Source organism: Dermacentor variabilis, chromosome 1, assembly GCF_050947875.1.
Source record: "Dermacentor variabilis isolate Ectoservices chromosome 1, ASM5094787v1, whole genome shotgun sequence".
NCBI lineage: Eukaryota > Metazoa > Arthropoda > Arachnida > Ixodida > Ixodidae > Dermacentor > Dermacentor variabilis.
Genome location: NC_134568.1, coordinates 225,951,553 through 225,965,283, shown reverse-complemented (window position 1 = coordinate 225,965,283; position 13,731 = coordinate 225,951,553). Strand labels below are relative to the sequence as shown.

General features: G+C 45.9%; 1 protein-coding gene across 8 annotated transcripts in view; it reads left to right on the top strand.

Moving 5' to 3' along the window:
* LOC142557825 (protein BANP-like) overlaps positions 1-13,731 on the top strand; it is a 56,553-nt gene that overhangs the window by 30,414 nt on the left and 12,408 nt on the right. For all 8 annotated transcript variants that reach the window (XM_075670004.1, XM_075669993.1, XM_075670019.1 and 5 more), the window contains one exon: positions 6,855-6,933. In XM_075670004.1, the coding sequence (XP_075526119.1) occupies positions 6,855-6,933 (79 nt within the window). The remainder of the gene's footprint in view (positions 1-6,854; positions 6,934-13,731) is intronic.

Sequence of the window (13,731 nt, the reverse complement as noted above, 5' to 3'; positions counted from 1 at the left end):
TGTGCAAGGCAGGGGTAATTGGAGATCGCTGGGAGAGGCGTTCGTCCTGCAGTTGACATAAATATAGGACGATTATGATGATGATATTGCTGATGTATGATTTCTTGCAGTCATTTCCGACACACTGTGATCGTACTGTTGAAAGATGGGATAATAGAGATGAGATAGGTGAAGCAAATTCTAAGATAAGCAATAGCAGAGGACCAAGCTTATTCCGTATTGAATCTGAAGTGCAGAGTGAAAGAGGAAAGAATGGCCAATGCTGTGCAAGCCCAGCTTTTGACAGCATGGCCATTGTGTGGCTTGTGACCACCACTGCAGGAGGAATTGCCACTGCACCAGGCTGACTGAGATGTGTGCCAGTGGTTTGTGATACTATGTGGCCACTAATTTTCATGATACAGTGAAAGGCCCGTGTCAACATACTCTATGTGATGAAGCTGTCCTGGTTTTGGGTGCATTTTGAACTGGTCACGTTAAAAGATGATACAGTCAAATCTTGGTCATTCGAACTCGAAGGGGCCGGAAAATTTCTTCGAATTAAAAGCAGTTCGAATTAAAAGGAGGACTTGTTCTAGAAGTACTCGTGCACCATAGCACGATGCACAAACGGTGCGAGTCAAGAAATATGGCGTGCAAGCACACAGTGAGTGAGGACCACGAAACTGCCCCTGCCAGCCAACGCTCGCTTCCCGATAACAGCAGAAAATGAAACTTCAGGGACCGGGCTAAGCTGGTGCCGAGCTGGCACAGAGGTGGGCCAGCGCAGAGACCTTCAAAGATGAGGGAAGTTCCGTAAAACATCCAAGGGCTAAAACACTGTCACCGCGTGCCCTACGCTGTATGTGTGAGTGAAAGCGTGCGAAGGGGTTATGAGGGAGTTAAGAAGCAGGGCGAGGGGGATTGCAGTTGCAAGGAGGGGCGGGAGGGAAGTGGATTTGCCTTCCTGCCAGCTTGATGGATAGCACTAATTACCTCTGCCACCTAAGACTGCCACGGCGGAGTTGCCAAGGCCGGACTGGGCCTGTGCTGCTGCTTCACTCTGCATGCTCGCGTGCTTTTTCCTTCGTCTGCCGACAGATCGGCGCTGCATTTACATTCTTCGTCCTGCATTCGTAACGCTTCATGTCTTACCAAGATGACGGAGTCGTTGCCACTGATCATAATCATGTTGGTGTGTTCCCTTCTGTTGCAGTGTTGCCGCATGCAAAAGATAAGGAGAATGAGGTACAGTCAAATCTCATTACTGCCAACCCCACATTAACGAATTTCTCAAATTTACGGATATTTAGAAAGCCCTGCCAAATTGCCTATATATTCAATGTAAAAATATCAGAATACAAATTTCTATACAGCGCATATTTCAGACTAACGCATATAGTTTATTTTCCCCTTTATAACCGAGGAACATCAGTATTGCGAATTTGGCTAAAAGTAACAGCACCGCAACTCACGCGTGAAACAGAAACTGCGAGTGCAGTAGCTATCATCATCACCATGTCAGTGCCAACTGCTTCATCACAAACTTAACCAAGAACCTCAGGACAAAGGTTTGGCGATGTTTGCGCTAGATCCAACGATGAATGCAGCTAGCGATGGCGCCAAGAAGAAGCGAAAGCAGTTCTTGCTGCAGGAAATTGACAAAGGGAAAAAGCAAATCGATGTGTGCAGACAGCGTGGCATTGCCCCATCGACTATCGTGACCATTTTGAAAGACCGAGACAAGATTGTCAAACTTCACAGGGAATCGCAACTTGCTCCTACGAGGAAACGGCTGCGACTGGGAAACTTTCGAAATGGGGACCAAGCTGTTCTCATGTGGTTCAAAGATGTTCGACGCCAGTGCGGGTTCACTTTTTCGTTTCTGACAAAGGAACAGAATAACTTGGCATTAAGTCCGGCGAGGAAAAGGCTGCTGACAGAAAAGGTGTGGATTCCTAGCACAATGATTGTTTTCTAGAGGTGGCTGAATCGTACTCTGAAGACGATATTTTCAATGCGGATGAGACCACATGTTTTTATCAGCTCCTGCCAGACCGGACAATGCAACTCAAAGGGCAGCAGTGCAAAGGAGGGAAGAAGTTGCATCTTCGTGTTACAGTCCTGCTCTACTGTAATGCAACAGGCATGAAGAAAATTAAACTGTTCGTCTTTGGCAAGTACACGAAGCCTCGCTGCTTGAAAAACGTCATGTCGTTACTGTACTACTGCCGCGCCAACAAATGAGCCTGGACGACCAGAGAACTCTTTTCGGAGTGGCTCATCAAACTTGACGACCAAATGAGCAGGTATGACCGAAGGATTCTACTGGTTGTCGACAACTGCTCTGCTCACGTTGTGAACGTTCGCTTGGAGTTTCTGCCGCCAAACAACACGTCCTTGCTGCAACCCCTAGACCAAGGCATTATAAAAACTATGAAAGCAGAATTTCGTAAGTGCCTTGTGCAGCAGTTGATTATCAACCTCCACCTAAAGCAGCCGACTGCAATCAGTATTCGTAAGGCAGCGGAAATGCTCGCAGGAGCTTGGTGGAACTTGAAGCATCCACCATTAGCAACTGCTAATGGAAAGCAGGGCTTGTCATAGCGCCTGTGCAGCTTGAAGATGACCCGGAGGTGACCGACAACAACCCAGGAGACCTGTTAACCGAGGTTGCGGAACTGCTGCCTGCTGTCTCTTTCTTCGACAACTACGTGGAGAGCGACAGCGCAGCACTAAACGGTGGCGGACATGACAACCGAAGAGATTGTTAACTGCGTTCGCGACATCTCCAGTGACAATCCAAAGTAAAACGACTGTGGGTCACCGAACACAGAAGAAGAGATTGTGTCGAACATTGATGTTTTAGTGCACGTGAACAAGTCCGCACTTCCATCGCTCGGTGCAATGACGTACCCGATGAGGTATTGCGCAAAGTGGAAGATGTAGACGCATTCCTAATCGGTCGTGTGTGCTGCATGCGCCAGAAGAAAATAACTGATTTCTTCAAATAAAGCAGCTTTGAAGTGAGTGAAACATTTTTATTTGTGAGCATTTTGTCTGCACACGCGTCTACTGCCAGGGTACGTCATTTTCATTCCTCGGTTGGTCCACTGGCTTATAACCGCAAGTTTTTCATTACAACGATATTTCAAAATAACAAACGATTTTCGATGGTCCCGTGTGATTCGTTATATCGAGATTTGACTGCACTGGGTGTCACCTTTGCGTCCTTGTATTCAGAGTCTGTCTTGTACAGAATCGGATGTGGCACACTGTCTCTGACAACCTTTCCATTGGGATGTCTTGGTTTAGACTCGTCATTGTAAAATCAAGTCGCAGTTTCGCTTGAAAGGCGAAGCATCGATTGCGATAGCAAATTAGTGGACACCTGTACGAAGCAAGGATAGTAGCTTTATCGGCTGTATGAACTTGTAAACATAGTCATACTAATTTAACAAGCATGGTGTCACGCACGCACAAGCAAACATAAACACATCTTGCTCGATGACCACGGAAACTCGCTGTCAAAATGCTGGTGTGAGGAAACGTGGCAGAAGCAGCAGCGAGCGAAGTGACATTCGTGCTCTCTATCGCTTCAATGAAAAGTGAGTGTCAAGAAGACACAGAATGCTCAAAGCTATGAGCCGCTGACACAGCTAGACTCTGCCTCCAATGCAGATCGCTTTCAAGATACAGCCATGTGCAGCCGCCACATGCGCAGTTGCAGCCGGAGTAGAACGCCGCCCCCCCTCTCTGCCCCCCCCTCCCTGGTGCCTCGCGCATGACGGAAGACTGCGTGCTTCCTCCCAGCTCCCTCTCCTTCAAGCGGGCGAGATTGAGCTGTGATCGTCGGCTCCCTTCGCACGCTTTCACTCGCACATACAGTATAGGGAGCGCGGCGACGGTGTTTTAGCCCTTGGACATTTTACGGAACTTCACACACGGTGTTGCGGAGTCTCTCCTAAGCTTTTCCTGTATGGTGGGGTCAGATCAATGCTGGTCAGGGGCACTGACGCATGATTTGGCGCGCTGCTGAGAGCATTGTCAGAGCACGGTATGTTTGAATTAACCATAAAAAATGCTTGTGCGTTCGAATTACCTGGCGTTTTCCCCCATTGGAATACACATAACTTTGGTGGGACCACAGCGTCAGTTCAAATGAACCGGAAGTTCGAATTAAGAGTGTTCGAATTAACGAGATTCAACTTTATTATAAATGATTTGTTATGTGTTCAGGGAATTCTGGAACCATACCATTGTTACAGAGTCGGCAGCCATACATTTAAGTGTAACAAGTGAGATGCAAAATTTTTGTGTTAGTACTCCTTGAACAAGTTGAACGTTCTTTTTTACTATTAAGGCAAGCTTTTTGCTTGATGTAATTATATAAAGAATGTTGAATTCCTACTGCTGGAAAATATTAGCACACTCTTAATGACTTCAATTTGTAGATAGGCTTCGTAAAATAATTTTAAAAAGAACACATGAATTTAGAGCATGTGTGAATTTTTTCTCTGGCAAGTATATAGCCGCCCGGTTTTCCAGCAGATGACTAGTGGTTGGTAGCACTGGTATCTTTCTACATTCCTGTGTAGTGCATTGACATTGCTTTAGCTGGCACTTGCAGCTAGAGTGACATTGGGGTGTTCCCTTTAAGCCTTTAACTGCAGTTTTTTTTTTTTTTTGTCCAGATGTTCCTCTGTCGCTGCCAAGCTTTTCTCGCGTGTTGGTTCAGTGGAAATTTCATGCTACATAAAAGCTGGTTCTTTGCCATTGCATTCTATAAACAGTGCATATATTTCTTGATCTGTCATATTCTGGATGGACAAACCTGCCACACTGGGCATAGCTATGCTGCCCCTGTGGATCCTCAGAATTAGCTTTTTTTTTCCAGTGTGTTGCTTCAGTGGACATTTCATGCTACTCATAAACTGTTTCTTTGTCATTGCTTTATTCCAATCGAGAATTGATCAACAGCTCATAAATTCCTTCATCTGGCCGGTCCATTTGTGCAGACATTCTTTGACAGGGTACTAAGACATTTGCTCTACCTGCTGTCAGAAATGTAACTCTGAAGTTTTGTGTGTTTAGATGGCTTCTCCATAGATAACACAAACGAGTTGCTTCTGTTTTCTCTCCCTCTCCTCCCTCCCTTTCTTTTTTTCGGAGGGGGGAGGGGAGTTACATGTCAAAACTATGATCTGATTATGAGGCACGCCGTAGTGGGGGACTCCAGAAATTTGGACCACCTTGGGTTCTTTAACGTGCACCAAAACCTAAGTACACGGGTGTTTTCGCATTTCGCCCCCATCGAAATACGGCTGCCGTGGCTGGGAGTCGACCCAGTGACCTCGTGCTTATGAGTTGCTTCTGGAGAGGCAGGGAGTACTCTAAAAACATAAAACGAGTATGTATTGGGAGTGGCTGGGATTGTGCGTGGGTGGCTACCTGAGTTATCTCCTGAGTGGCAGTGTAAGGTTTAACAGTGGACCACACTCTACATAAGGAAATTACTTACGCTTGGAAGGCACCTTTCGAGCAAGTTCCTTGCAAAAATTTTATACAGTGCACATCATCCGTAGAGGCTCGTGTGATTAACCCTTGGAGGGTCAATTTTTTTCACCGCATGCGACCGCGCAGGGTCGAATTTTTTTATTGTAAATTCCAATTCTTCATATGGGCTTATTTAGAAAAAAAAATTCACCGTAATTTTCCTAGGGTGACCGTAAAGTGAGAAAAAAATATTTTGCATTGGTATGTATGTACTCTTCATGAATAACAACAATAAAAAAGGAAATAAACTTATAAGAATTAAAAAATTTGATGCATTGTTATACACACAGTTCAAGACTTTGAAGATGTTCACATGAGAATATTTTGCAAGACTCAAATTTTCCTGCTCTTACACTAATATTACATCCATAGCATAATCGAACTGCATAGTTGCGCTCACTCAAGAAAACTGTGTGGTTGTGTGCCCGTCAAAAAAGCAATACGTGTGACAAACTTCCGCTAATCTTCATCTTGTCGCCAACCAGAGCTCATTCGTTTTCGCGAGTCTCCAAAAAGAAAAAAGCAACGGAAAGCATGCACGGTGGCATCCTTCCTATGCGCACCCCTGTGAGCACTAAACAAGCGAGAAACAAGCGGTCGCCCTTTGAGTGATTGGTAATGAGATATCCATCAGTTTTGCAAGTGCAAGAAGCCGAAACCATCCGTGGAACAAAACACAAACTGCCGTCCACCCGCGCGCACGCCAGTGCGCGAGTGTTAGTACATAGACGCGCGGTAGCAAACTAGCTCTAAAACAAACCGTGCAACGAAAACCGCTAGAGGGAGGCGCGGAAAAAAGATTTTCTGTATTCCCACATAATGGCAGCACATGACAGAAAAGAAAAAGTTAGGAAATTGGGGCGCCTTTTAAACGGACAGACGGTGCCGTAAATATACGGCATCGATCATCCTGAACTTGTTCACGGCGCCGTATATTTACGTCATTGACCCCGAAAGGGTTAAAAAGTACCTTCCTTGTAAGCCTTATCCTTTAACTCCTATTCAATGCAGTTATAGCTATTCTTGTCATGGGCACTAGGTTGTCCAGTAACGCAATTTTCTTCTACTTCTGGCCAGTTTGAACAAGTGTGTTGCCACATCTCCAACTATGCCTGGCTTAGTTAAATGTGTTCCATTCTTGCACACATCTGCTGTGTGGACATGTGCACTGCTTCACTAGCATCCTTGAGGTAGAGGTAGAGTACAGTGTCAGCCACCCACAAAGTGGCAGGTGCAAGTTAGGAAGGCTTGTCATTCAGTGCTGCATTGAATGCTACGAACTCATGGTAAACTTTTTCTTTTTTCTTAAAACCTTTTAGTGGAAGACTACCCAAATGGTTCCTGGCTTGGGAATCCAGGAGACCCAGATATGCGAGTTCGTGTACCAGTCTCACCGCAGTAAGTTTTTTTGCTCATTCCTGTCATAGCTCAGTAAGGGCCAATTGATGTCCTCTCTATTTCATATTTTAACCATTTGTTACACATTTGTGTTTCAGAACTCTAAGCAAGAGTGGTGCCAGGGGGGACTGCCTCCCCCCCCCCCCCCCATTTGAAATGTTAACCTACTTCCCTGTTGCCTCCCTGGAGTGCCAAACAGCTGACCCTACATATAGGTCATTCAGGAGCACCCCTGCCCACCTGAAGGACCTCGCTTATTGGGCCTGACCTCCCCCCCCCCCCCCCCCCCCCCCCGACGATAAATCGTGGCACTGCCCATGACCCTAAGGTTGCCATGGTGGCTGCAGGTACTATTGGAGTAAAACTTTTACAAGGCGCAGGATATCTGCGAAGAGGCTGAATTTCCACGAAGCATAAGCATGTTGCCTGGAATTGAGGGTTGTAGCCTGCACTAGTATGTAAGACCAGCATAGGGTTGCATTAGAGGCTGGGTGCACTAAGCGGAAATGGAGCTTTTTCACCCAATTTGTGCTCCCTAAACTTTCGACTTTGACTGTACATTACATGTAAGAAGACTGGGAGAAATGAAAGACTCTGTGAATAAACTACTGTATAAGCCGAAATATAGGTCAATTGGGAGTATAGGTTGACCCCTTACCTTAAAAAAAATTGCCATAACACTTATTTTCACAATGAAGCAAGCAGCTCCACAGCTTTGCAGTGAATTGACTGCACTGTCAGAGGTAGCAAGCATGCATGAAGCTCCTGCACAAAGTCTGCAAGTGCATTCTCAATCCGTGGATGCATTGCACGACGCCCACGAAGTGACATTTTCCGTGGGTCGTTAGTTTTCCTTTTTGTGCTCGCCAATATCACGCGCTTTTTTTTCAGAAATGCCGAACTGGCGCCGAGTGTCCATGTTCCAAATCACAAAGGCAGTCTATCAGAAGAGTGCACACAAGAAGACACAAGGACAAGAAAAGAAATGCCAGCAATCACATTTGGATGTGGATACAGCTTTGACTAGGCGTTAGCCACCATGCACGCTGTAGGTTCCCAGACAACAACCTCACATTCTGAAAAGACCACTACAAAGACGAGAGGCGACGTAAGCCGGCTTTTTCAGGAAAATATCTCCAGTTTACACAATATCAATCATTGAAACTAGGAAGAGCACATGGGGATCGAAGTGTATGTAATTGTAGGGGTACATTAATTTGTATCCTTGTTTACACCAGGGTGGCCAGTTACACTGATTATAAACAGAGTTGTGCTTGTTGTTTTTGCCAACTTGCTTCTGGAATTCTCTTGTTGCAGTGTTTTGCAGTTGTCCTTTTATATATATAAGTGGAACCTCGTTAATACTTACCTGGCGGGAACATGACATAACCACGCACTAAACGGTAGTGTGAACTAAGTGGCAAATACTAACCTGTGACTGTTTGCATTCACTGCTGCCAGAAACAAGAAAGAAATGTGATGCTGCAGAATACCATACATAAAAGAGTCTATTTCTTAGTATTCTTTTCTGAAGCAGTGACACATAATTACGAGGAAGCTGTGCGGTAGAGCACAAATTATACCAAGCAGCATTTTCATATAGGCATCACTGCACCTGCGCTGAAGCTGAAATCATTGTTGAACCAGTGTCTCTACACTTTCCAGAAACGAGGAAGATCTTTTGCAGCATGATGCAGCATTACCCACATTGCTTCTTGAGGTGGCACGGTTAGCCTATGTGCAAGAAAAAGAGATCATAGTACAGTCGAATCTCAATAAACTAAAATCGCTTAAACGGAGCACCGTCCTCATGGTTGGTTCGTTTTGTGTTCGTGTGTGGCAAACTTTTCTTCTTCTTGTGGAGCGTCGCTGGTTTTAAACATGAGTGAGTTGTGAGGTATGGCTTAAGAGATCAGGAAGTGGAGTTAGAAACGATGGAGTAGATCAAGTGAAAGAACGTACAAATAAAACCCCTCTGCTCTTAACTGTGCTTGGTAGTTCCACAGTTACTGGTAACCCGGACTATGAACGCGACCTTCCATGGATCAAACCCAGACTCCATACGACCTCAACTCCACTCCTCTGCAACCTCTGCAACCGGTCAGGTACCTTCTACGGGTGTTATAGGAGCTACAGCTACCGTTATGCTTCCACAGCTCTGACTCTGTTAGGGTTTATACAAGCTGAGAATGAGTTCCGCAGTCATCGTGTCATGTCGAAGTTCTGCGAATATGAACTCCTGCTTGAAGCTTTGCCGCTACAGACCATCTCGCCCTGTAGAGGCCATGGCCATCTCGGCCATGACCTGTAGAGACCATGGCCGAAATACACAACATCCTCGTCCAGCCACATCAGGAAATGCCATATAGGACAATCAAAGAGGCTCTTCTTCGCTGTCTTGTCCCGTCTGAGCATCGGCATATTCAGCAGCTCCCGAACAACGAAGAGCTCGGTGACCGATGTCCAACTCAGTTCCTACGTCACCTGCAGCACCTCATTGGTGACCAACTAGACTCCTTCTACACGGCCGTATTACGTGAATTGTTTCTACGTCTTCCAGCCAATGTACACATGGCTCTCGTCATAGCTAAGCATAAGCCCTTGTTGGAACTCGCCGAACTGGCTGATGATATGATGGATGTTGCTCCAGCAGTCATACATGCTGTCCGTAGCTCTCCACTTCCTGAAGTGAATTTCCTTTGGGAAACAGTAAAAGAACTCACATCTCAAGTCGCCTAATTGCGTCAGGAATTGTGCAACACTCGCAACTTCAATGACCAACCCTATCCAACTCATCAGCCTCTCACACCGCCTGGTATGCAAGGGCCGTTTCAACAACCTGAGCGCAGTCTTTCATCACAGGGCCTGCTCTACTACCACCGACATGTTCGCATCTCTGCTTTTCGATGTGTGTCACCAGGTTCAGGCTATCATTGACTACCTGCCACCAAAGTCCACACGTAGCTTGTGACGTTTTCTCGAACTCAATTTTTATCGCTGTTTCATCCCTGCTTGCTCTAAGTTGGTGCAGCCTCCTGAAGTACTCCTTTCTATTTCGAAAACTGAGTCTACCGCACTTCCTTGGGACACGGTTGTTAATCAAGCTTTCGCCGCCGTTAAGACTGAACTTGCACAAGCCGCCCTCCTGCATCACCTTTCACAGACCGCTCCCACTAGCCTTATGGTGGACGCTCCTTCAGGAGCCATGGGAGCCGCTCTTCATCAGTGAATTAATGGTGCATGGGCCCCCATCTCCTTCTTTTCCCACAAGTTACGCAACACTGAACGCCGATACAGTAATTTCGGATGGGAGCTCCTCGCAGCCTACCTCGCAGTGAAGCATTTCAATTAGTACTTGGTTGAAGGGCGACAATTTTTAATTCCTACTCACCACAAACCACTTGTTTCGACTTAACATTCCTGCAGTGCCAACCATACTCCTAGCGAGCTCCGACATCTTGCTTTTATTTTCGAATTGGTGACAGGCATACGCTACGTCAAAGGTAGCCTTAACAGGGCAGCGTAACAGGGCTCTCTGTCGTATTACCAGCAACACCACAACAAGTTCTGTCCACCTTTACTTGTTTTCACTCGTGGCGCCTCAAGCATCTGACGATGAACTTCCATGACTCCGATCTTCTACATGCCTCCACTTGGAGCAAGTCAACTTTCCCAAGCACAATGTCACTCTGGTGCGACGTTTCACCTAACAGTACCCACGTTTATGTTCCTGCTTTTCTTCGTTGTGCTGCTTTTGATACACTGCACTCAATCTGCCATCCAGGCGTACATGCCATGCAACACCTTATCACCGAATGTTACGTTTGGCTACACATACGGGCTGATATACGAGACTGGATTCGCACTTGTACCGCATGCCAACGTATCAAGGTGCAACGACACACCAAGCCTTCATTGGGCAAATTCCCTCTCCCCAATGCACGTTTCATTTGGACATCGTTGGACCTTTGCCACCATGCCATGGTTATACGTATTTGATTACGTGTATTGATAAGTACACACGGTAACCTGAAGCAGCTCGAATGCCTGACGTAGCGGCGGGGACAGTTGTTCATACATTTCTGTCTATGCCGATGAACCGTTTTGGTGTGCCATCAACGTGGACGACAGACAGTTTGAGTCAGCACTTTTCACATCTGTAACATCCCTTCTGGGTTGTGCACGCATTCGCACAATTGCTTACCATCCTGAATCCAACAGCATCGTCGAGAGGCTACATCGACACTTGAAACCTGCACTCGTCTCTCAGTCTCATGCAGAGGATTGGGTATCGCATTTTCCAGTCGTGCTGCTCGCCCTTCAGTCAACACTCCGACCAGAACTCGTCTGCTCTGTAGCTGAGATGGTTTATGGTTGCACCCTCCGTTTGCCCGGTGGCATCGTCAACCCTGTATCTATGCTGAATGTTCCGGATCCATCTTCTTTCGTCTAGCGTCTATGCATTTTAATGCATATCTTGCATCCATCGCCAGTCTCTGCTCACACGAACACATGCACATTTTTCTACCCTCAAACCTGCAAATAACCTCATTCGTTTTTGTTTGTGTCAACACGCCTTGTCGTTCTCTTCAGCCCCACTATGACGGTCCTTTTCCCGTCATCAAAGGTTCTGAACACCATTTCACGATGCTGCGCAATGGGCGTTAAGACACAGTCCTATTTCAATCCTATCGCAAGGATCAAATTGGCTCCCACTCTCAACACCTCCATCTGACCCCCTTCTTCAAGTGACTACGGTCACTTGTTTGGGGGGGGGGGGGGCATTTGTGGCAAACTTTTCTTCTTCTGGCGCGTTGCTGGTTTTAGACATGAGCGAATAGATGGGTATGGCTTAAGAGATGAGGAAGAGGAGTTAGAAATGATGAAGTAGATCAATGGAAGGGACATACAAATAAAACCCCTGTGCTGTTGTTAACTGTGCTTGGTGATTCCACACATGCAATGCTCTCTGCAATATGTCATAGTAAATGGAACTCCTGATAAACGGAACCAATTTCCCTGGTCTCTTGAGATTCCGTTTAAAGAGACTCCACTGAATATACTAAACAACAGACATATTACGAGCCACTATGGCTGAAGTGTTTGACCAATGTACATTACTCTCGTAGGGTCGGGGTTTCGCCGTGACTGCATTTTAACCATTAGTATGTTTTAAATAGGTGCGTATAGTGAGGTCTTACTCTCCTTCTCTCTCTCTCTGTTTTGCATTGATGTTACATATAAAAAGAATACAGAAGGAGGAATGCATAAACACGTTTGATAAATTAAAAAATACAACAGCAAATACAACATTGTAAATGCAGACAAGAACAGAGGCATTCAAGTGCAGAAAATGGGAACTGAAAGAGAAAATTTTAAAGAGACATGGGCATAAGTGATCATTTTCTACCTGTTATAAACTAGAAATGAGGACACTTACACAAAAATATTTTAAGAATCCAATACGATCAACGACTGATTATTGTGACACCGGTAATTCGAACATGCTTGTTTATTCGGACAGCTCCATGGAACTACCACTAGCCCCATAGACTTAATGAAACGGAAATTTCGGACACCTTACAGTGTGTCGTGCAATAATTCAGTCTCCGACTACATGACCGTGCGCATATATAATATGGCCCTGAGTCGAACAGAAGTAGGAATATTTTCGTTTTCAGACGTCGCCGCCATGGTTGTTGGTCATGTTGCCGGCGCTCCGTGAAACTGCAACTATCAAAGCCTAGTCAATCTAGTAGTCGCCGACGAGAATCACGTGCACACATTGACTGTACTTTTGTCTATCTGTAGCAACAGCCTGACGATGGTCGAGATATGGGCCGCTACTTTGTAGTGATGCCTTCCACTCGATTCTGTGCCACTCTTAAAGGGACACTAAAGGTTACTAAGAAGTCAAGTTAAAGTGATAAAGCAATGCTCTAGAACGTCTAAGGCATCAATATAATTGCGAACAGAGCTTAGTAACTGAGAAATTGAGGTAAATGCATGACACGATTTGAAACCTCCCAGCGACATTCCGGTACTAGCCCGATGACGAAGGCACTCCTTATCATAATTTATGTCATTAGTACTCAACTACTCGTATTAAAAAGATAATTTCATTAGGTTAAAAGGCGGAAGAAAATGCTACTTGTCTACTTCTGTTCGATTCTAAGAAAAAAAAACATTTTGACGTTACCCTCCAGTAGTATGGGTAGTCTAAAGGTTTCGTTTTCGCTCGACTCTGCACCGTGCATGCTTTGGAGTTTCAGTTGTTTCGTTATCGCGTCGTGCTGTGCTGGTTCTGCTGGCTCGCGAAACTTGCATTTGGAACAAGCAGCGAGAATGCCACGTCCATGTGATGTCGTGGGATGCACGAACGGTCTGCAGAACTTGGCCAAGGGCAGTTGCAGCGGCGAATCCAACGTTACTTATCACTCTGTGCCAACAAGTGAACCTCTCCGTTCGAAGTGGTTAAGTGCTGTACCTCTGCCACAGCGCGTTGGCAAAGAGCTGAAAAATCGCATAGTGTGCTCGCTGCACTTTTGTCCAGATGATTACGAGTTCAACGCCGACTAACTGAAGTCGTGTGGAGTGCCTTTCAAAGCAATGCTTTCCCGTAGCGCTGTTCCATCGGTCTTGCCTGCATTCTCCGAAGCGCAATAACAACTGCAGGTCGAAGACGGGGCGGTGAGTGCGGCATTTGGTTTTCACGAAGGAAAAGCTACAAATGTGCGAATATGTACAGCCATGACATACAGTTGCCGTCATAGTTGTACGCGACGGCAACTGTTGTAG